The 22,369-nt window shown below is 46.4% G+C and overlaps 1 protein-coding gene across 1 annotated transcript; it reads right to left on the bottom strand.

The window, feature by feature from the left end:
* Positions 1–3,481: 3,481 nt before the first annotated feature.
* On the bottom strand, positions 3,482–6,286 carry LOC124019598 (hairy/enhancer-of-split related with YRPW motif protein 1-like). Its single transcript, XM_046334985.1, has 5 exons — positions 6,051–6,286; positions 5,745–5,820; positions 5,546–5,629; positions 5,316–5,397; positions 3,482–5,066 (listed from the first exon to the last, which is right to left on the bottom strand). Exons 1-5 carry the CDS (start codon positions 6,137–6,139, stop codon positions 4,450–4,452), a joined length of 948 nt encoding a protein of 315 aa, XP_046190941.1. The 5' UTR covers positions 6,140–6,286; the 3' UTR covers positions 3,482–4,449.
* Positions 6,287–22,369: the final 16,083 nt, after the last annotated feature.

Raw genomic sequence — 22,369 nt, 5'->3', positions numbered from 1 at the left:
CCTCATGGCATGTGTAGTTTATGATAGACACATTAGCCACTAATTAGCATTTCATTTTTGGTAAATGTATTGATAAAAGTCACCTTGTCCTAGTGAGATTTACGCAGTTATCAAAAATCACACCAGGGTAAGCCTACACAAACCACAACTCTTATTTTCAGTGTTTCTAAAATCCTCTATGGGGAAAAATTAATAGTTGGGAAATTATTGGAACCATTTCCTTGATTGACCGCTAGTTTTTATGGGTATTATGCCTCATACTGGGGTACTTTATCTCCACCCTGCAAATTCTATTAAATTATGTTCTATTCTATTTTGTTCTGTTCTATTCTGTTATGTTATGTTCTATTCTATTCTGTTCTGTCCTGTTCTAATAATTTCTGTTCTGTTATGTTCTGTTCTGTTATGTTCTATTCTGTTCTGTTATGTTCTAGTCTGTTCTGTTCTGTTCTAATAATTTCTGTTCTGTTCTGTTCTGTTCTGTTATGTTCTATTCTGTTCTGTTATGTTCTATTCTGTTCTGTTATGTTCTGTTCTGTTCTGTTATGTTCTATTCTGTTCTGTTATGTTCTATTCTGTTCTGTTATGTTCTATTCTATTCTATTCTGTTCTGTTCTATTCTATTCTGTTATGTTCTATTCTATTCTATTCTGTTCTGTTCTATTCTATTCTGTTATGTTCTATTCTATTCTGTTATGTTCTATTCTATTCTATTCTGTTCTGTTCTGTTCTGTTCTATTCTATTCTGTTATGTTCTATTCTGTTCTGTTCTGTTCTGTTCTGCTCTGGCAGCTCGTGCTTAAAGCTAGTGAGAGGGAGATATGAGTCTCCAGCTTCAGCTTTTGGTCCTAGACTCGGTATCATGCAAGACTACAAATCCTGCACGTCATCTGTAGCTGACATCTTTGGTAACAGGTTTTGTGTAAATTTAAAATGTGCACAAGACAGTTCACAGATTTGTCAATTTAAAAACAGTTTTCCAATTTATTAATCTATTCATTACTACATTTAGCTAACCTTAGATAGCTAATCCAGAGATTCTTACCTTTGATTCGTTTCAGCAGTCCCGTCCAGATCCTCATGGCATGTGTAGTTTATGATAGACACATTAGCCACTAATTAGCATTTAATTTTTGGCAAATGTATTGATAAAAGTCACCTTGTCCTAGAGAGATTTACGCAGTTATCAAAAATAACACCAGGGTAAGCCTACACGAACCACAACTTTTATTTTAAGTGTTTCTAAAATACTCTATGGGAAAAATTAATGGTGGGGAAATTATTGGAACCATTTCCTTGATTGACCGCTAGTTTTTATGGGTATTATGACTCATACTGGGGTACTTTATCTCCACCCTGCAAATTCTATTAAATGATGTTCTGTTATGTTCTGTTCTATTCTGTTCTGTTCTGTCCTGTTCTATTCTATTGTAAAGCAGTGAGGTCCATTGAGCCAGCAGATGGAGGCAGTGAACACCATATTGAACGACATTTCTCACAGAAAAACTCCAGATTTTCATCCAACAAAGTTTGTCTGACTGAGTAACAGATTGTAAAGAACAGGGGAGGGAAGAAATATCTTGAGGGACCTGCATGGTTACTGTTACTAACATGATGGTCCTTTATGTACACTGAACAGTTCATGACTCCAGGTCCAATAACATACATTTCAAAATAGCTTTTTAAGTTTTGTGATTGTATGTTCATAAATGGTAGAATATGGCTCTTTTTTAATTTCCTGAAAAGTTTCAGTTTTATAGATATGTGTTTTCTTTCCGCTGGGACACTGTAAACCTTTACACTAATGATCTGGCTGCAGCAAGTCTCCATCACTAGTATTCTACTGATATACAATGGTCTCTAGTGGATACATTGCATACTACTACAGCAGGAACTTAAAGGGCACATCGAGTGACCGTGTCCCAAATTGCACCCTATTCCCTACTGTACACTACTTTTGACCAGAGCCCCATGAGCCCTAGAAGCCTAGCCTGTGTCATCCAGCTGCCATCTTTCCCTCAATCTTGGCCACACTATAGTCTCCTGCCATATTAGTGGGGTCAGACCAGACCATATTAGTGGGGTCAAGACCAGACCATATTAGTGGGGTCAGACCAGACCATATTAGTGGGGTCAGACCAGACCATATTAGTGGGGTCAGACCAGACCATATTAGTGGGGTCAGACCAGACCATAGTAGTGGGGTCAGACCAGACCATATTAGTGGGGTCAGACCAGACCATATTAGTGGGGTCAGACCAGACCATATTAGTGGGGTCAGACCAGACCATATTAGTGCGGTCAGACCAGACCATATTAGTGGGGTCAGACCAGGCCAGTCCATATGAGTGGGGTTAATGGGCATTGATGATTTCCTTTTAATCACTTCCTGGGTATTAATGGAGGCAACAATGGCTCTAAAACTAGGTGTCTCGACCAACCCTCATCTCATCAACCCAGAACCAAAATCTTGCGTCTGTCCACGAGAGATTACAACCAGTCAGATTCTCTGCTATATTACTGTTAGCTCCCACTTTACTCATATATAAAACATATAGTACATACAGATGTAGGATCTTAATTTGAGCCAGTTTGTTTCAACAGGAAGATATTCCTGCATCAACAGAAAATGTGAATAATGTGGATTATAATTAATGGACATTTTTGTAGGGGTTGATACCTTTTCTGCAGGGCAAATCAAGTCTGAAATTTCAATGTGGAAATTACACACTTTAGATGTCTTTTTAAAGCTCAAATACACTACAAGTTTGAATTTCCTGCTGTGTAGAACAACGCTCAGCAACAGAAGAGTGATCAAATGAAGATTCTACATCTGTATGCAACTCCTTCATTCACCAAAAAACAAGACATCAAGGCAGTTTGTCACGACTCCCGTCGAAGTTGGCTCCCCCGCGAGTTCGTCGTCACCGGCCGACTAGCCGCCACCGATCCCTTTTTCTGTTCGGTTAGTTTTGTCTCATTCGTTACACCTGTTCCTATTTTATGTGTGCTTGATTGTCTTCCCTATTTAGCATATGGAACCCGCCCCTTTGTTGTGCGGGATTATTTTGATGTTGTATTCGTTGGTGTTGTTAGTGCTCTGGACCTTGTTACCCGTTGGTTTGGGTTGGTCAGTGTTTGCTCCCTGCGTGTTGGCCATTTCATTTTGATGTTGACGTTGTATTCGTTGGTGTTGTTAGTGCTCTGGACCTTGTTACCCGTTGGTTTGGGTTGGTCAGTGTTTGTTCCCTGCGTGTTGGGCATTTCATTTTGGTGCCGTATTAAAGTGCACTTTTCCCCTGGATCTCTCTGCTCTCTGCGCCTGATTCCTCGCTACACACCCAGCCAGCCGTGACACAGTTGAAACAGATAAACTCAAATCATTTAAGTGATGTGTGAAGTGGACAACATACTCTAAGCCCCACAACAGTTCATAGGTAAAACACATGAATCCTGAGCATTGATCAAATAAACATGCATCTTCTTACAAACTCAGTTTATTGGTACAAAAATATTACAAAACTACGTTTTTTCAAAGTTGCTTTCTATATAAAGCATGTTTGACAATCCCATATAGACATAACTAAAGTATTAGCAGATCCAGGTCATGTTTAACTCTATTTGTGATACATTGCAGGTGTATTTGTTCCCTTTCAAAGCTGCAGGAGTTCTATTTTTACAATATTATATTTGACCTACAAATACCCCAAAATCCTTCTCTTAGTGCACTCTGATAATAAACCAAATGAAATCAGTTTTGTGGACATGAAACAATAGTCAGTTCTTTCCTACCTTGGAGGCCATATCTAGGCTCACAACAGCATTTAACATGAATTATTCATGAAGGAAACATATAGGATAGAACACTGCTATCTATGTTCCTTTATACAGCAGTACTGACCAAGGGAGGTGGCATTAGCCTACCCCATCCCCCTCATTGCCAGAGGGGAAAAACAGATGACACAGTCAGGTACTCCTGCTTGGTTTGTGGAGTGTTGGCTGGAGGCAGGTTGGAGGGAGGCGTGTTGGCGGGAGGCAGGTTGGCGGGAGGCAGGTTGGAGGTTGGCAGGTTGGAGGTTGGCGGGAGGCGTGTTGGTGGGAGGCGTGTTGGCGGGAGGCGTGTTGGCGGGAGGCGGTTGGAGGGAGGCAGGTTGGAGGGAGGCAGGTTGGAGGGAGGCAGGTTGGAGGGAGGCAGGTTGGAGGGAGGCGTGTTGGCGGGAGGCAGGTTGGGGGGAGGCAGGTTGGGGGAGGCAGGTTGAAGGGAGGCAGATTGGGGGAGGCAGGTTGAAGGGAGGCAGATTGGGGGAGGCAGGTTGGAGGGAGGCGTGTTGGCGGGAGGCAGGTTGGGGGGAGGCAGGTTGGGGGGAGGCAGGTTGAGGGGAGGCAGATTGGGGGAGGCAGGTTGGGGGATCTAAGTTGTTGCCTTCCGGTTCTGATGATCACAAGAGTTCAGAAGGCCCCAATCTCTGTCCCCCAGGGCCTGTAAGGCTGATTTCTCAGGGTTGTGGAGGAGCCTGATGAATTGAGGGCTGCCGGGGACACGAGGGGAAAAGTTGTGAAGGAGAAGGCAGACAGGGAGGAGTGGAGGGGTGGTGGTTGGGAGAGCTTGGAGGCTGAGACTGACAGGGCCAGCCCCAGGGGTAGATTGTCATTGGGGGGCACCCTGAGTGCCTCTGAGGGGGCCGTCACGCTGAGTCTGGAGGTCACTGAGGTATCAGTTGAACAGGGGGATGACATGGAGGAGGAGATGGAGCAGGAGGGTGGGCTGCTGGTACTGTGGGGGGCTAGTGTCCGTCCCTGGGGGAGTGGTAAGAGGGGGTGTGGCAGGTGGGCGGAGGGTGTCCTCAAAGCGGAGCCCCAGGCTAGTTGTCCAGGGTGTCCAGTCAATCCAGTGTGGATGTCTCTCTGAGAGGCGTAGTTGTTGAGGTGAGAGACCAGGCGTACGCGGAGTGGGTCGACACTGTTCCAGCCCTCCATGATGCTTAGGTAGCGGGCCGTCTCTGACAGACACTCCCTGAAGCCCAGGCTGCGGTAGTCCTTGGCCAGGGCGTGGGCTTCAAAATACCCTACCAGGAGAGGGAGGCAGAGGGTCAGGAACAGGAACTACAACACACAGGAGTATACAGAGCACTACAGAACTGGAGGAACAAAAGGACATAGAGACACTTGGTTCTAATTCTGTGGTGGAGCTTGGAGGATATGCCTAGCTCACGACAAATATGCAGAAGTTTTTCTAGAAGTTTCCCTATCACAACATATTTTTTACAGGCTTTCATCATAAATCAAATCTTTGTATCGTTTTGGTATTGACTCACCTTGTCCGCTGGCAGCATGTATCATCTTCAAATGATCCACAGTAATCTGCAAAATTTCAGCTTTTTCCAATTTTGACGATCCCTGTGACAAAAGGCAAACATTCGATTAGATTGTGTTTCTTGTAAAATAACAGTCTTAACCAAAGATGTAGAAAAGGCGGAAGTTGACAGATGAATATACTCTGAATCCAATAGGTCTGTATGGTATATACAATTGTACTGTAGCCTACCTGCTTCTCAAACGCACTTGGCACAAGTCTTCTGAGATCAGTCAGGCTGTTGTTGATTCGGTCACGTCGCCGTTTCTCAATAATCTGTGGATGAGAGCGAGGTGTAATTAGATTTTTGCGTCTCCGACAGCATATCAAGGTGATGGTGAACCTTAATAATGGCAATATTTGGTGTATACTTATGAAATGAAATACTCACTCCTCTGCGTCGTTTTCTGGCTTGAGTGCGAGTGGTTTTCGGGGGTGACATCAAGTCATGCGAAGAGTCAAGGTTTCTGAAATAATCAAAGTAATTTTCATTCAGTTTCAATAACATATAGGTGACGATAGGCTTCTGTCACGCATAGCCTGTTTTTCAAGAGAGTTACACTGTGTAGAGATGCGTGATTTAGATTAGACTACCACAAAAACAATACACATTAGGCTTATATCAGAATAACAAATAAATTGATTTTCTCATTAAAACAAATATTTCCTATTCGTCATAACTGAATTTTCAACATACACAGTTTCGTCATCACTGTCCTTCTCCACTTCTATATTGTCATCAAGTTCGCTATCAGTTGAACAGCTGTAATTGTGATTTCGTCTCATTTTGCTCCAGAATCCCAAGTAGCAATATTCAGTATAGATTGTCCCTCAATGTGATCTCCGCAAATCCTGTGAAAGCGACGTGTCCGCGCAACTGTTTAAAGTCAAACCTTGTTCTCAGAGTATTATTTTCAGACCGTGTAGCTTCAAATGAGAGGGGCGGGGAATAGGCGGGCTCTAAAAGTACTAAGCCTATTAAAATCAAGCTGACGTTTGAGTGACATGTTTTGTTGTTTTCGCTCAATGATGGCGGGGCCTCTCTGAATGCCAGTATGGGCGATACAAATATAATCCGTGGACTCCAAATGTAGGTCTACCATTAGTTAAAGATGCACGAGGCAGAAATCGCTCAGCGATTTCCTGGTCAAATTCTAATATTTTGCCTAATTTCATTTTATGCAAAAAAAAACAAATGTATTATAATAGTTTGCCTAATTTCTGTTTACGCAAACAACAATTTTTTTTATTTTATTTCATACATTTTTTTGTACCCTTATTTTACAATGTAAATTTACTGAGAACAGGTTCTCATTTACAGCAATGACCTGGAGAATAGTTACAGGGAGAGGAGGGAGGGATGAATGAGCCAATTGGACATTTAAGAACGGGAGGCATAGAAATAGCGCACATAGAACTGATCTAACACTTCGTAGACTTGCTTTCAACAAAAATTACATATCTATAATTCCATTTTCTATGTGAATTTGGTCGAGTAGCTGAAACTGATACACATTGCATCTTTAAGACAACCCACAGAATATGTTTTCAATCACCATTCAATAAATAGTTTTAACCACCTCAAGGATGTGTCCCAAATAGCACGCTATTCTCCATAAAATGCACTACTTTTGACCAGATCCCTATAAGGTTGCCACTTGGTGCTCAAACGAAGACTCCCAGGCAGCCAGCCTGTCAGTCCGTCCTCAGCCCACCTGTTGAGCTCCCAGTCAGGGGCCACAGGGACCATTAACCCAAGAGCTCTCGCCTTATTCACTGGTGTGTAACAGGACTCATGGGCCATTAGGCAGAGTGTGTTGTTCATTGTATGCTGTCAGCTGTGTGGGTCAACAGCAGCATTGATCGGACTGGAGGCCCCAGTGGCTCTTGTTGCTTCAGTGGCCAAGCACTTATAGGAAGTTCCCTGTTCTGAAGAGCAACCAGGTGAATTGACTGGCTCAAGGAGCCTGAATGGCACCCCTTACCATGGAAAAATTCAGCCAGTAATTGGAGAGAGAAAAGCATGACACTGACAAATCTTTACCATGGGCAAAACTAGATGTTTCTCCAGAGTTGAGTCAACAGTTGTCTGTCTCTGTTCTGTGCCCAGCAGCACCTTAGAGCTGGTCTCTGCCCTGTCTGTCTCTGTTCTGTTCCCAGCAGCACCTTGGAGCAGGTCTCTGCCCTGTCTGTCTCTGTTCTGTTCCCAGCAGCACCTTGGAACAGGTCTCTGCCCTGTTCTGTTCCCAGCAGCACCTTGGAACAGGTCTCTGCCCTGTCTGTCTCTGTTCTGTTCCCAGCAGCACCTTGGAGCAGGTCTCTGCCCTGTCTGTCTCTGTTCTGTTCCCAGCAGCACCTTGGAGCAGGTCTCTGCCCTGTCTGTCTCTGTTCTGTTCCCAGCAGCACCTTGGAGCAGGTCTCTGCCCTGTCTGTCTCTGTTCTGTTCCCAGCAGCACCTTGGCAAGCAGCAGCACATTGGAGCAGGTCTCTGCCCTGTCTGTCTCTGTTCTGTTCCCAGCAGCACCTTGGAGCAGGTCTCTGCCCTGTCTGTCTCTGTTCTGTTCCCAGCAGCACCTTAGAGCAGGTCTCTGCCCTGTTCTGTTCCCAGCAGCACCTTGGAGCAGGTCTCTGCCCTGTCTGTCTCTGTTCTGTTCCCAGCAGCACCTTGGAGCAGGTCTCTGCCCTGTCTGTCTCTGTTCTGTTCCCAGCAGCACCTTGGAGCAGGTCTCTGCCCTGTCTGTCTCTGTTCTGTACCCAGCAGCACCTTGGAGGAGAGCACCTGTTTCCCTGGCCTGTCCATCAGCTCAGTTGTTAACTTGTTGGCACTTGGAGTTGATTCCAAGAAGCAGCTGCACACACACACACACACACACACACACACACACACACACACACACACACACACACACACACACACACACACACACACACACACACACACACACACACACACACACACACACACACACACACACACACACACACACACACACACACACACACACACACACACACACACACACACACACACACACACATACATACTCCCATCATGTCCTGACCAACTGCAGCAAATACTTACATTTCCACACTGGCCAAAATATAGAGCTTGACATGTGTGGACAGTCTCCCTGCTGGACAGTCTCCCTGCTGTACAGTCTCCATGCTGGACAGTCTCCCTGCTGTACAGTCTCCATGCTGGACAGTCTCCCTGCTGTACAGTCTCCCTGCTGTACAGTCTCCCTGCTGGACAGACCCCCTGCTGGACAGTCCACCTGCTGTACAGTCTCTCTGCTGTATAGTCCACCTGCTGTACAGTCTCTCTGCTGTACAGTCTTTCTGCTGTATAGTCTCCCTGCTGTACAGTCTCCCTGCTGTACAGTCTCCCTGCTGTACAGTCTCCCTGCTGTACAGTCTCCCTGCTGGACAGTCTTTCTGCTGTACAGTCTCCCTGCTGTACAGTCTCCCTGCTGGACAGTCTCCCTGCTGTACAGTCTCCATGCTGGACAGTCTCCCTGCTGTACAGTCTCCCTGCTGTACAGTCTCCCTGCTGGACAGACCCCCTGCTGGACAGTCCACCTGCTGTACAGTCTCTCTGCTGGACAGTCTCCCTGCTGGACAGTCTCCCTGCTGGACAGTCTCCCTGCTGGACAGACCCCCTGCTGGACAGTCTCCCTACTGTACAGTCTCTCTGCTGTATAGTCCACCTGCTGTACAGTCTCTCTGCTGGACAGTCTCCCTGCTGTACAGTCTTTCTGCTGTATAGTCTCCCTGCTGGACAGTCTCCCTGCTGTACAGTCTCCCTGCTGGACAGTCTCCCTGCTGTACAGTCTCCCTGCTGGACAGTCTCCCTGCTGTATAGTCTCCCTGCTGTACAGTCTCCCTGCTGGACAGTCTCCCTGCTGTACAGTCTCCCTGCTGGACAGTCTCCCTGCTGTACAGTCTCCCTGCTGGACAGTCTCCCTGCTGGACAGTCTCCCTGCTGTATAGTCTCCCTGCTGGACAGTCTCCCTGCTGGACAGTCTCCCTGCTGTATAGTCTCCCTGCTGGACAGTCTCCCTGCTGGACAGTCTCCCTGCTGGACAGACCCCCTGCTGGACAGTCTCCCTACTGTACAGTCTCTCTGCTGTATAGTCCACCTGCTGTATAGTCTCCCTGCTGGACAGTCTCCCTGCTGTACAGTCTTTCTGCTGTATAGTCTCCCTGCTGGACAGACCCCCTGCTGGACAGTCTCCCTGCTGTATAGTCTCTCTGCTGGACAGTCTCCCTGCTGTACAGTCTCTCTGCTGTACAGTCTCCTTGCCCATTCTCAGGCTGGAGAATCTCCCTGCTAGACAGTCTCCCTGGACAGTCTACCTGGACAATCTCCCCTGGACAGCCTCCCCTGGACAGCCCCTCATGGACAGCCTCCCTGGAAAGCCTCCCCTGGAAAGCCTCCCCAGGACAGCCTCCCCTAGACAGCCCCTCATGGACAGCCTCCCTGGAAAGCCTCCCCTGGAAAGCCTCCCCAGGACAGCCTCCCCTAGACAGCCCCTCATGGACAGCCTCCCTGGAAAGCCTCCCTGGACAGCCTCCCCTAGACAGCCTCCCCTAGACAGCCTCCCTGGAAAGCCTCCCCTGGAAAGCCTCCCCTGGACAGCCCTCCCTGGACAGCCTCCCCTGGACAGCCTCCCCTGGACAGCCCTCCCTGGACAGCCTCCCCTAGACAGCCTCCCTAGACAGCCTCCCTGAACAGCCTCCCTGAACAGCCTCCCCTGGACAGCCTCCCCTAGACAGCCTCCCTGAACAGCCTCCCTGGACAGCCTCCCCTGAACAGCCTCCCTGGACAGCCTCCCCTGAACAGCCTCCCCTGGACAGCCTCCCCTGGACAGCCTCCCCTGGACAGACTCCCTGGACAGCCTCCCCTGGACAGCCTCCCCTAGACAGCCTCCCTAGACAGCCTCCCCTAGACAGCCCCTCATGGACAGCCTCCCCTGGACAGCCTCCCTGGACAGCCTCCCCTGGACAGCCTCCCTAGACAGCCTCCCCTAGACAGCCCCTCATGGACAGCCTCCCCTGGACAGCCTCCCCTGGACAGCCTCCCTGTTTTATTCTCTCTGTATTCCAGAATGCTTAAGGAGTTCTGACAGGCCTTTGGCAGGACAGTCCACTGACCTAACAACTCAGCCAGATCAACGACAACCACGTGCTTTACCTTGACCCCAGACAGAAGCCGAACATGGCCCCTCTGTGACTTTTCCCTGAGCTTCAGTGGATTTAGGAGGCGTCGCTCCAACTCTGTTTATGGAGCGGCTAGCCCTAATCAGGCTCTACGGTGGTGCTGCTTCATCTACACTAGGTATGCGTAACAAATGGCCCCCTATTCCAGATATAGTGCACTACTTTTGCACTACCCTGGTCAAAAGTAGTGCACTATATACACTTTAGGGTGCCATTTCGGATACACTAGCCAAGACTGGTGGTCAGATGGTTTCCATTAGCCAGACACAAACCGTTCTCCTTACACGGACTACTGTCAAGGCCTTCTGTATTGGAACTGAATTATTTGTGTTCATTACACACAATTATGTTACTTTCCCCAGCAAACCAAGTATGTTACTTTCCCCAGCAAACCTATTATGTTGCTTTCCCCAGCAAACCTATTATGTTGCTTTCCCCAGCAAACCAAGTATGTTACTTTCCCCAGCAAACCTATTATGTTACTTTCCCCAGCAAACCAAGTATGTTACTTTCCCCAGCAAACCTATTATGTTACTTTCCCCAGCAAACCTATTATGTTGCTTTCCCCAGCAAACCAAGTATGTTACTTTCCCCAGCAAACCTATTATGTTACTTTCCCCAGCAAACCAAGTATGTTACTTTCCCCAGCAAACCTATTATGTTACTTTCTCCAGCAAACCTATTATGTTACTTTCCCCAGCAAACCTATTATGTTGCTTTCCCCAACAAACCTATTATGTTGCTTTCCCCAGCAAACCTATTATGTTACTTTCTCCAGCAAACCTATTATGTTACTTTCCCCAGCAAACCTATTATGTTGCTTTCCCCAACAAACCTATTATGTTGCTTTCCCCAGCAAACCTATTATGTTGCTTTCCCCAGCAAACATATTATGTTGCTTTCCCCAGCAAACCAAGTATGTTACTTTCCCCAGCAAACCTATTATGTTGCTTTCCCCAGCAAACCTATTATGTTACTTTCCCCAGCAAACCTATTATGTTACTTTCCCCAGCAAACCTATTATGTTGCTTTCCCCAGCAAACCTATTATGTTGCTTTCCCCAGCAAACCTATTATGTTACTTTCCCCAGCAAACCTATTATGTTACTTTCCCCAGCAAACCTATTATGTTACTTTCCCCAGCAAACCTATTATGTTGCTTTCCCCAGCAAACCTATTATGTTGCTTTCCCCAGCAAACCTATTATGTTACTTTCCCCAGCAAACCTATTATGTTACTTTCCCCAGCAAACCTATTATGTTGCTTTCCCCAACAAACCTATTATGTTACTTTCCCCAGCAAACCTATTTCAACCCTCATATCTCTTCTGGATGCTTGGATGTTTGCCCTCATGGCAATGGAACAATTATGTCTTCTGATTTGCAATAATTTGCCCTTAGTTTGTTTGCTTCGTCTTTATTTTACATGATTGTAATATTATGACCTTACTGTAAAGAAATATAAATATGGCACCACAACTATTATAACCAAGAATCCCATGAACCATGAGCCTCATACTGGTTCTCAAGGCAGAGCCAGGAAGTTAAAAGCTATCAGAAAGCATTTGTTAGAGACCTGGCGTGTGCCCAGCTGCCTTCTTCAGTCTTCCCTCAGGTTTCCCTTAGTGACTGTTTGTGTGTGTGTGTGTGTTTCAGTGAGTGTGTGTGTTCAGGAGGTGCTGCTTCCCACAGCCCTGAGCTAATTCTGTGGTAATTCAATCTCCGTGTGAGCGGGTCCCGGCGGGTCCCGGCGAGCGTTATCCCACCCGTCTACAGAACCTCTCTAGCTGGCTGAATGTGACACACACGCACGCACACACACACACACACACACACACACACACACACACACACACACACACACACACACACACACACACACACACACACACACACACACACACACACACACACACACACACACACACACACACACACACACACACACACACACACACACACAGCAGGTAAGTCTCACAGGAACCTCCCAGGGTTGATTTACTGTGTTGACTGTGGGGTCTGTCGGCAGCAACCCTCACAGGCCTCCTGTGTCCTGTGTGCACACCACCAAGACATATTATATCTGTCATGCAACAACTGCAAGAGAATGAGGGAGGGTGTGTGTGTGTGTGTGTGTGTGTGTGTGTGTGTGTGTGTGTGTGTGTGTGTGTGTGTGTGTGTGTGTGTGTGTGTGTGTGTGTGTGTGTGTGTGTGTGTGTGTGTGTGTGTGTGTGTGTGTGTGTGTGTGTGTGTGTGTGCGTGTGTGTGTGCGGTTGTGTGCGTGCGTGCGTGTGTGTGTGTGCGTGTGTGTGTGTGTGTGTGTGAGTGTTGACTGACTGCATGGTAAGGATTAATTTATTGATCATCATTCTTAACCTACTACTGTAAGAGAACACATTAGTAAATCAATAATTCAAAGTTCTCATTTAATGTAATAATTAGAATCCTAAATAGACAAAGGCATTTAAAAAGAGAGAGTAAATAAATGCCACACAATATACCACATAGTGACTTAGTCACCCCACCCCCCCTAAGTTTTAGATGCACTATTGTTAAGTGACTGTCCCACTGGATGTCATAAGGTGAATGCACCAATTTGTAAGTCGCTCTGGATAAGAGCGTCTGCTAAATGACTTAAATGTAAAATGTAATGTAAATGACTTCAGAGACTTATATACAGTGCCTTGCGAAAGTATTCGACCCCCTTGAACTTTGCGACCTTTTGCAACCTTTTGCGACCTTTTGCCACTTTTCAGGCTTGAAACATAAAGATATAAAACTGTATTTTTTTGTGAAGAATCAACAACAAGTGAGACACAATCATGAAGTGGAACGACATTTATTGGATATTTCAAACTTTTTTAACAAATCAAAAACTGAAAAATTGGGCGTGCAAAATTATTCAGCCCCTTTACTTTCAGTGCAGCAAACTCTCTTCAGAAGTTCAGTGAGGATCTCTGAATGATCCAATGTTGACCTAAATGACTAATGATGATAAATACAATCCACCTGTGTGTAATCAAGTCTCCGTATAAATGCACCTGCACTGTGATAGTCTCAGAGGTCCGTTAAAAGCGCAGAGAGCACCATGAAGAACAAGGAACACACCAGGCAGGTCCGAGATACTGTTGTGAAGAAGTTTAAAGCCGGATTTGGATACAAAAAGATTTCCCAAGCTTTAAACAGCCCAAGGAGCACTGTGCAAGCGATAATATTGAAATGGAAGGAGTATCAGACCACTGCAAATCTACCAAGACCTGGCCGTCCCTCTAAACTTTCAGCTCATACAAGGAGAAGACTGATCAGAGATGCAGCCAAGAGGCCCATGATCACTCTGGATGAACTGCAGAGATCTACAGCTGAGGTGGGAGACTCTGTCCATAGGACAACAATCAGTCGTATATTGCACAAATCTGGCCTTTATGGAAGAGTGGCAAGAAGAAAGCCATTTCTTAAAGATATCCATAAAAAGTGTCGTTTAAAGTTTGCCGCAAGCCACCTGCGAGACACACCAAACATGTGGAAGAAGGTGCTCTGGTCAGATTAAACCAAAATTGAACTTTTTGGCAACAATGCAAAATGTTATGTTTGGCGTAAAAGCAACACAGCTCATCACCCTGAACACACCATCCCCACTGTCAAACATGGTGGTGGCAGCATCATGGTTTGGGCCTGCTTTTCTTCAGCAAGGACAGGGAAGATGGTTAAAATTGATGGGAAGAAGGATGGAGCCAAATACAGGACCATTCTGGAAGAAAACCTGATGGAGTCTGCAAAAGACCTGAGACTGGGACGAAGATTTGTCTTCCAACAAGACAATGATCCAAAACATAAAGCAAAATCTACAATGGAATGGTTCAAAAATAAACATATCCAGGTGTTAGAATGGCCAAGTCAAAGTCCAGACCTGAATCCAATCGAGAATCTGTGGAAAGAACTGAAAACTGCTGTTCACAAATGCTCTCCATCCAACCTCACTGAGCTCGAGCTGTTTTGCAAGGAGGAATGGGAAAAAATTTCAGTCTCTCAATGTGCAAAACTTATAGAGACATACCCCAAGCGACTTACAGCTGTAATCGCAGCAAAAGGTGGCGCTACAAAGTATTAACTTAAGGGGGCTGAATAATTTTGCACGCCCAATCTTTCAGTTTTTGATTTGTTAAAAAAGTTTGAAATATCCAATAAATGTCGTTCCACTTCATGATTGTGTCCCACTTGTTGTTGAATCTTCACAAAAAAATACAGTTTTATATCTTTATGTTTCAAGCCTGAAATGTGGCAAAAGGTCGCAAAGTTCAAGGGGGCCGAATACTTTCGCAAGGCACTGTATGTCCTAAATAACACCCTATTTCCTATGTAGTGCACTACTTTTGATGAGGTCTCTGGACAAAGTAGTGCACTGTATAGGGAATAGGGTGTTATTTGGGACAGAACTTTAGACATGCATCTCAGCGCTACCCATGGTGCTCCTAACCTGCCTGTGTCCCCCCAGACACCCTCAGTACAACAATGTTATCGCATGGGCCACAGCTTCCTGTCTTCCTCCCACTGGTTCCAGTCTACACCCAGTCAGTCAGTCAGTCAGTCAGTCAGTCACTCAGTCACTCAGTCAGTCAGTCAGTCTGTACCCAGTCAGTCAGTCTCTCTGCCAGTCAGTCTCTCTGCCAGTCAGTCAGTCAGTCAGTCAGTCAGTCAGTCAGTCAGTCAGTCAGTCAGTCAGTCAGTCAGTCTACACCCAGTCAGGCAGTCAGTCAGTCTACACCCAGTCAGGCAGTCAGTCAGTCTACACCCAGTCAGGCAGTCAGTCAGTCAGTCAGTCAGTCAGTCAGTCAGTCAGTCAGTCAGTCAGTCAGTCAGTCTACACCCAGTCAGTCAGTCAGTCTACACCCAGTCAGTCAGTCAGCCAGTCAGTCTGTACCCAGTCAGTCAGTCAGTCTACATCCAGTCAGTCAGTCAGTCAGTCAGTCTACACCCAGTCAGTCAGTCAGTCTACACCCAGTCAGTCGGTCAGTCAGTCAGTCAGTCAGTCTACACCCAGTCAGTCAGGCAAGCAGTCAGTCAGTCAGTCAGTCAGTCAGTCAGTCTACACCCAGTCAGTCAGTCAGTCAGTCAGTCTACACCCAGTCAGGCAGTCAGTCAGTCAGTCAGTCAGTCAGTCAGTCAGTCAGTCAGTCTACACCCAGTCAGTCAGTCAGTCAGTCAGTCTACACCCAGTCAGTCAGTCAGTCTACACCCAGTCAGTCAGTCAGCCAGTCAGTCTGTACCCAGTCAGTCAGTCAGTCTACATCCAGTCAGTCAGTCAGTCAGTCTACACCCAGTCAGTCAGTCAGTCTACACCCAGTCAGTCGGTCAGTCAGTCAGTCAGTCAGTCTACACCCAGTCAGTCAGGCAAGCAGTCAGTCAGTCAGTCAGTCAGTCTACACCCAGTCAGTCAGTCAGTCAGTCAGTCAGTCTACACCCAGTCAGTCAGTCAGTCTACACCCAGTCAGTCAGTCAGCCAGTCAGTCTGTACCCAGTCAGTCAGTCAGTCTACACCCAGTCAGTCAGTCAGTCAGTCTACACCCAGTCAGTCAGTCAGTCAGTCAGTCTACACCCAGTCAGTCAGTCAGTCAGTCAGTCAGTCAGTCAGTCAGTCAGTCAGTCAGTCAGTCTACACCCAGTCAGTCAGGCAAGCAGTCAGTCAGTCAGTCAGTCAGTCAGTCTACACACAGCCAGTCAGTCAGTCAGTCAGTCAGTCAGTCAGTCAGTCAGTCAGTCAGTCAGTCAGTCTCTACACCCAGTCAGTCAGTCTGTACCGAGTCAGGCAGTCAGGCAGTCAGTCTACACCGAGTCAGGCAGTCAGTCTGTACCCAGTCAGTCAGTCAGTCAGTCAGTCAGTCAGTCAGTCAGTCAGTCCTACACCCAGTCAGTCAGTCAGTCAGCCAGTCAGTCTGTACCCAGTCAGTCAGTCTGTACCAAGGCAGGCAGTCAGTCAGTCAGTCAGTCTGTACCCAGTCAGGCAGTCAGTCAGTCAGTCTGTACCCGGGCAGGCAGTCAGTCAGTCAGTCAGTCAGTCAGTCAGTCAGTCAGTCAGTCAGTCTGTACCCAGGCAGGCAGGCAGTCAGTCAGTCAGTCAGTCAGTCAGTCAGTCAGTCAGTCTGTACCCAGTCAGGTAGTCAGTACCCAGACAGTCAAGCAGTCAGTCAGTCAGGCAGGTACCCTGATCCACCAGGGGTCTATAATATAGTGTGTAGTGGCCGGTCGACCAGTCAGTCAGTTTCTATACCGGGACCAGACCAGACCCATTCCCACCAGCCATCAGACCAAAATACACCTTCCTTCTCGCTGTTCACCTTCCTACCTTTGTTGGCATCCATTAATTCTAGTCTGCGGTGATATTTTGACAGACAAGGCCTTATAAAGGCATCCATTCATTTTAACCTGCGGTGGTTTCTGGACAGGAAATGCCTTGTAAAGTCATCCATTCATTTCAGTCTGTGTTTGTATTTTGACAGGTGTAACCTTGTAAAGTCATCCATTCATTTTAGTGTGCGGTGGTTTCTGGACAGGTAAAACCTTGTAAAGTCATCCATTCATTTTAGTGTGTGGTGGTTTCTGGACAGGTAAAGCCTTGTAAAGTCATCCATTCATTTTAGTGTGCGGTGGTTTCTGGACAGGTAAAGCCTTGTAAAGTCATCCATTCATTTTAGTATGTGGTGGTTTCTGGACAGGTAAAGCCTTGTAAAGTCATCCATTCATTTTAGTATGTGGTGGTTTCTGGACAGGTAAAGCTTTGTAAAGTCATCCATTCATTTTAGTATGTGGTGGTTTCTGGACAGGTAAAGCCTTGTAAAGGAGGATGTGTTCACTTCCGTGTTTCTCTGTTTAGTCAAAGGTTTGTTTTGATTTGAAGACAGCTCCTCAGGTTACACACCAGTGACATCACATGGACTCGTCCTAAATGGCATCCTAGTCCCTAAACCCTACATATAGTGCACTACGTTGGACCAGGGCTCACAGGGCATGTAGTGAATAGGATGCTTTTAACTTAAACACTAACCTTCTCTTGAATTCTAGAATCTTCAAAGATAGTTTTCATAAACTATTCTAACCATTAACCCAAAATAAAAAATATATATTTTAAACACTAAGTATTGGCAAACACTCCAATCTCCATCACAATATGTATGTTTGGTAGACTTGATGCATTCTTCCAAACCTACTGCCATATCTCCCCTGTAACAGAGTTCATATCACACCATAAGCAGGCACACTGTAATCCAATACACCTACTACCAGCATCCAGCCTTAAGCAATGACACAATGGTTGGAAGGCAGGCAAGGCAGCCCTAAAGACTGGTTCCCAAACCAGCACAACAGGAGACAGCACGTGAAGTCCTCACCAGGGAAGTGAGGACCAAAGAGAAAACAGCTTTTGAGGCCACACATTGTCCCCCGACCTACATTCTAGAAAAACAATGTTTGCATATCAATGGGAAAGTGGCAAAAACAAAAACTGGTGTGAAATGTAACTCTGGCTGGTTAAGATCATGGAGTAAGAGACTGGACCTGCTGCTATATAGAGAGAGACTGGACCTGCTGATATATAGAGAGAGACTGGACCTGCTGATATATAGAGAGAGAGACTGGACCTGCTGCTATATAGAGAGAGACTGGACCTGCTGATATATAGAGAGAGACTGGACCTGCTGATATATAGAGAGAGAGACTGGACCTGCTGCTATATAGAGAGAGACTGGACCTGCTGCTATATAGAGAGAGACTGGACCTGCTGATATATAGAGAGAGACTGGACCTGCTGCTATATAGAGAGAGAGACTGGACCTGCTGCTATATAGAGAGAGAGACTGGACCTGCTGATATATAGAGAGAGACTGGACCTGCTGCTATATAGAGAGAGAGACTGGACCTGCTGATATATAGAGAGAGACTGGACCTGCTGCTATATAGAGAGAGAGACTGGACCTGCTGATATATAGAGAGAGACTGGACCTGCTGATATATATAGAGAGACTGGACCTGCTGCTATATAGAGAGAGACTGGACCTGCTGATATATAGAGAGAGACTGGACCTGCTGATATATAGAGAGAGACTGGACCTGCTGCTATATAGAGAGAGAGACTGGACCTGCTGCTATATAGAGAGAGACTGGACCTGCTGATATATAGAGAGAGACTGGACCTGCTGATATATAGAGAGAGACTGGACCTGCTGCTATATAGAGAGAGACTGGACCTGCTGCTATATAGAGAGAGACTGGACCTGCTGCTATATAGAGAGAGACTGGACCTACTGCTATATAGAGAGAGACTGGACCTGCTGATATGTAGAGAGAGACTGGACCTGCTGATATATAGAGAGAGACTGGACCTGCTGCTATATAGAGAGAGACTGGACCTGCTGATATATAGAGAGAGAGACTGGACCTGCTGATATATAGAGAGAGACTGGACCTGCTGCTATATAGAGAGAGACTGGACCTGCTGCTATATAGAGAGAGACTGGACCTGCTGATATATAGAGAGAGACTGGACCTGCTGCTATATAGAGAGAGACTGGACCTGCTGATATTTAGAGAGAGACTGGACCTGCTGATATATAGAGAGAGACTGGACCTGCTGCTATATAGAGAGAGACTGGACCTGCTGATATATAGAGAGAGACTGGACCTGCTGATATATAGAGAGAGACTGGACCTGCTGATATATAGAGAGAGACTGGACCTGCTGATATATAGAGAGAGACTGGACCTGCTGCTATATAGAGAGAGAGACTGGACCTGCTGCTATATAGAGAGAGAGACTGGACCTGCTGCTATATAGAGAGAGAGACTGGACCTGCTGCTATATAGAGAGAGAGACTGGACCTGCTGCTATATAGAGAGAGACTGGACCTGCTGCTATATAGAGAGAGACTGGACCTGCTGCTATATAGAGAGAGACTGGACCTGCTGCTATATAGAGAGAGAGACTGGACCTGCTGCTATATAGAGAGAGAGACTGGACCTGCTGCTATATAGAGAGAGAGGCTGGACCTGCTGCTATATAGAGAGAGACTGGACCTGCTGATATATAGAGAGAGACTGGACCTGCTGATATATAGAGAGAGACTGGACCTGCTGCTATATAGAGAGAGACTGGACCTGCTGATATATAGAGAGAGACTGGACCTGCTGCTATATAGAGAGAGAGACTGGACCTGCTGATATATAGAGAGAGACTGGACCTGCTGATATATAGAGAGAGACTGGACCTGCTGCTATATAGAGAGAGACTGGACCTGCTGCTATATAGAGAGAGAGACTGGACCTGCTGATATATAGAGAGAGAGACTGGACCTGCTGATATATAGAGAGAGAGACTGGACCTGCTGCTATATAGAGAGAGACTGGACCTGCTGCTATATAGAGAGAGAGACTGGACCTGCTGCTATATAGAGAGAGACTGGACCTGCTGCTATATAGAGAGAGAGACTGGACCTGCTGCTATATAGAGAGAGAGACTGGACCTGCTGATATATATAGAGAGAGACTGGACCTGCTGATATATAGAGAGAGACTGGACCTGCTGCTATATAGAGAGAGACTGGACCTGCTGCTATATAGAGAGAGACTGGACCTGCTGCTATATAGAGAGAGACTGGACCTGCTGCTATATAGAGAGAGACTGGACCTGCTGCTATATAGAGAGAGACTGGACCTGCTGATATATAGAGAGAGAGACTGGACCTGCTGATATATATAGAGAGAGACTGGACCTGCTGATATATAGAGAGAGAGACTGGACCTGCTGCTATATAGAGAGAGACTGGACCTGCTGATATATAGAGAGAGAGACTGGACCTGCTGCTGTAGAGAGAGAGACTGGACCTGCTGATATATAGAGAGAGACTGGACCTGCTGCTATAGAGAGAGAGAGACTGGACCTGCTGCTATATATAGAGAGAGACTGGACCTGCTGATATATAGAGAGAGAGACTGGACCTGCTGATATATAGAGAGAGAGACTGGGCCTGCTGATATATAGAGAGAGAGACTGGACCTGCTGCTATATAGAGAGAGAGACTGGACCTGCTGATATATAGAGAGAGAGACTGGACCTGCTGATATATAGAGAGAGAGACTGGACCTGCTGCTATATAGAGAGAGAGACTGGACCTGCTGCTATATAGAGAGAGAGACTGGACCCGCTGCTATATAGAGAGAGAGACTGGACCTGCTGCTATATAGAGAGAGACTGGACCTGCTGATATATAGAGAGAGACTGGACCTGCTGATATATAGAGAGAGACTGGACCTGCTGCTATATAGAGAGAGACTGGACCTGCTGATATATAGAGAGAGACTGGACCTGCTGCTATATAGAGAGAGAGACTGGACCTGCTGATATATTGAGAGAGATTGGACCTGCTGATATATAGAGAGAGACTGGACCTGCTGCTATATAGAGAGAGACTGGACCTGCTGCTATATAGAGAGAGACTGGACCTGCTGATATATAGAGAGAGACTGGACCTGCTGATATATAGAGAGAGAGACTGGACCTGCTGATATATATAGAGAGAGACTGGACCTGCTGATATATAGAGAGAGAGACTGGACCTACTGCTATATAGAGAGAGACTGGACCTGCTGATATATAGAGAGAGAGACTGGACCTGCTGCTGTAGAGAGAGAGACTGGACCTGCTGATATATAGAGAGAGACTGGACCTGCTGCTATATAGAGAGAGAGACTGGACCTGCTGCTATATAGAGAGAGACTGGACCTGCTGATATATATAGAGAGAGACTGGACCTGCTGCTGTAGAGAGAGAGACTGGACCTGCTGATATATAGAGAGAGACTGGACCTGCTGCTATATAGAGAGAGAGACTGGACCTGCTGCTATATAGAGAGAGAGAGAGACTGGACCTGCTGATATATATAGAGAGAGACTGGACCTGCTGCTATATAGAGAGAGAGACTGGACCTGCTGCTATATAGAGAGAGAGCCTGGACCTGCTGATATATATAGAGAGAGACTGGACCTGCTGATATATAGAGAGAGAGACTGGACCTGCTGCTATATAGAGAGAGACTGGACCTGCTGCTATATAGAGAGAGAGACTGGACCTGCTGCTATATAGAGAGAGAGACTGGACCTGCTGCTATATAGAGAGAGACTGGACCTGCTGCTATATAGAGAGAGAGACTGGACCTGCTGATATATATAGAGAGAGACTGGACCTGCTGATATATAGAGAGAGAGACTGGACCTGCTGCTATATAGAGAGAGAGACTGGACCTGCTGATATATAGAGAGAGAGACTGGACCTGCTGCTATATAGAGAGAGAGACTGGACCTGCTGATATATAGAGAGAGAGACTGGACCTGCTGCTATATAGCGAGAGAGACTGGACCTGCTGATATATAGAGAGAGAGACTGGACCTGCTGATATATAGAGAGAGACTGGACCTGCTGCTATATAGAGAGAGACTGGACCTGCTGCTATATAGAGAGAGACTGGACCTGCTGCTATATAGAGAGAGAGACTGGACCTGCTGCTATATAGAGAGAGAGACTGGACCTGCTGCTATATAGAGAGAGAGACTGGACCTGCTGATATATAGAGAGAGAGACTGGACCTGCTGATATATAGAGAGAGAGACTGGACCTGCTGATATATAGAGAGAGAGACTGGACCTGCTGCTATATAGAGAGAGACTGGACCTGCTGATATAGAGAGAGAGAGACTGGACCTGCTGATATATAGAGAGAGAGACTGGACCTGCTGCTATATAGAGAGAGATAGACT

Source organism: Oncorhynchus gorbuscha, unplaced genomic scaffold, assembly GCF_021184085.1.
Source record: "Oncorhynchus gorbuscha isolate QuinsamMale2020 ecotype Even-year unplaced genomic scaffold, OgorEven_v1.0 Un_scaffold_634, whole genome shotgun sequence".
Taxonomy (NCBI): domain Eukaryota; kingdom Metazoa; phylum Chordata; class Actinopteri; order Salmoniformes; family Salmonidae; genus Oncorhynchus; species Oncorhynchus gorbuscha.
The sequence above is the reverse complement of the archived record's forward strand: the minus strand, read 5'-3'. Positions and strand labels throughout refer to the sequence as shown.

Coding starts and splice junctions, on each gene's coding strand:
- LOC124019598 (XM_046334985.1), bottom strand. CDS start 6,139: ATGAGACGAAATCACAATTACAGCTGTTCAACTGATAGCGAACTTGAT. Junction 5,821..6,050: donor GACAGTGATGACGAAACTGT/GTATGTTGAAAA, acceptor TGATTATTTCAG/AAACCTTGACTCTTCGCATG. Junction 5,630..5,744: donor CCAGAAAACGACGCAGAGGA/GTGAGTATTTCA, acceptor TCTCATCCACAG/ATTATTGAGAAACGGCGACG.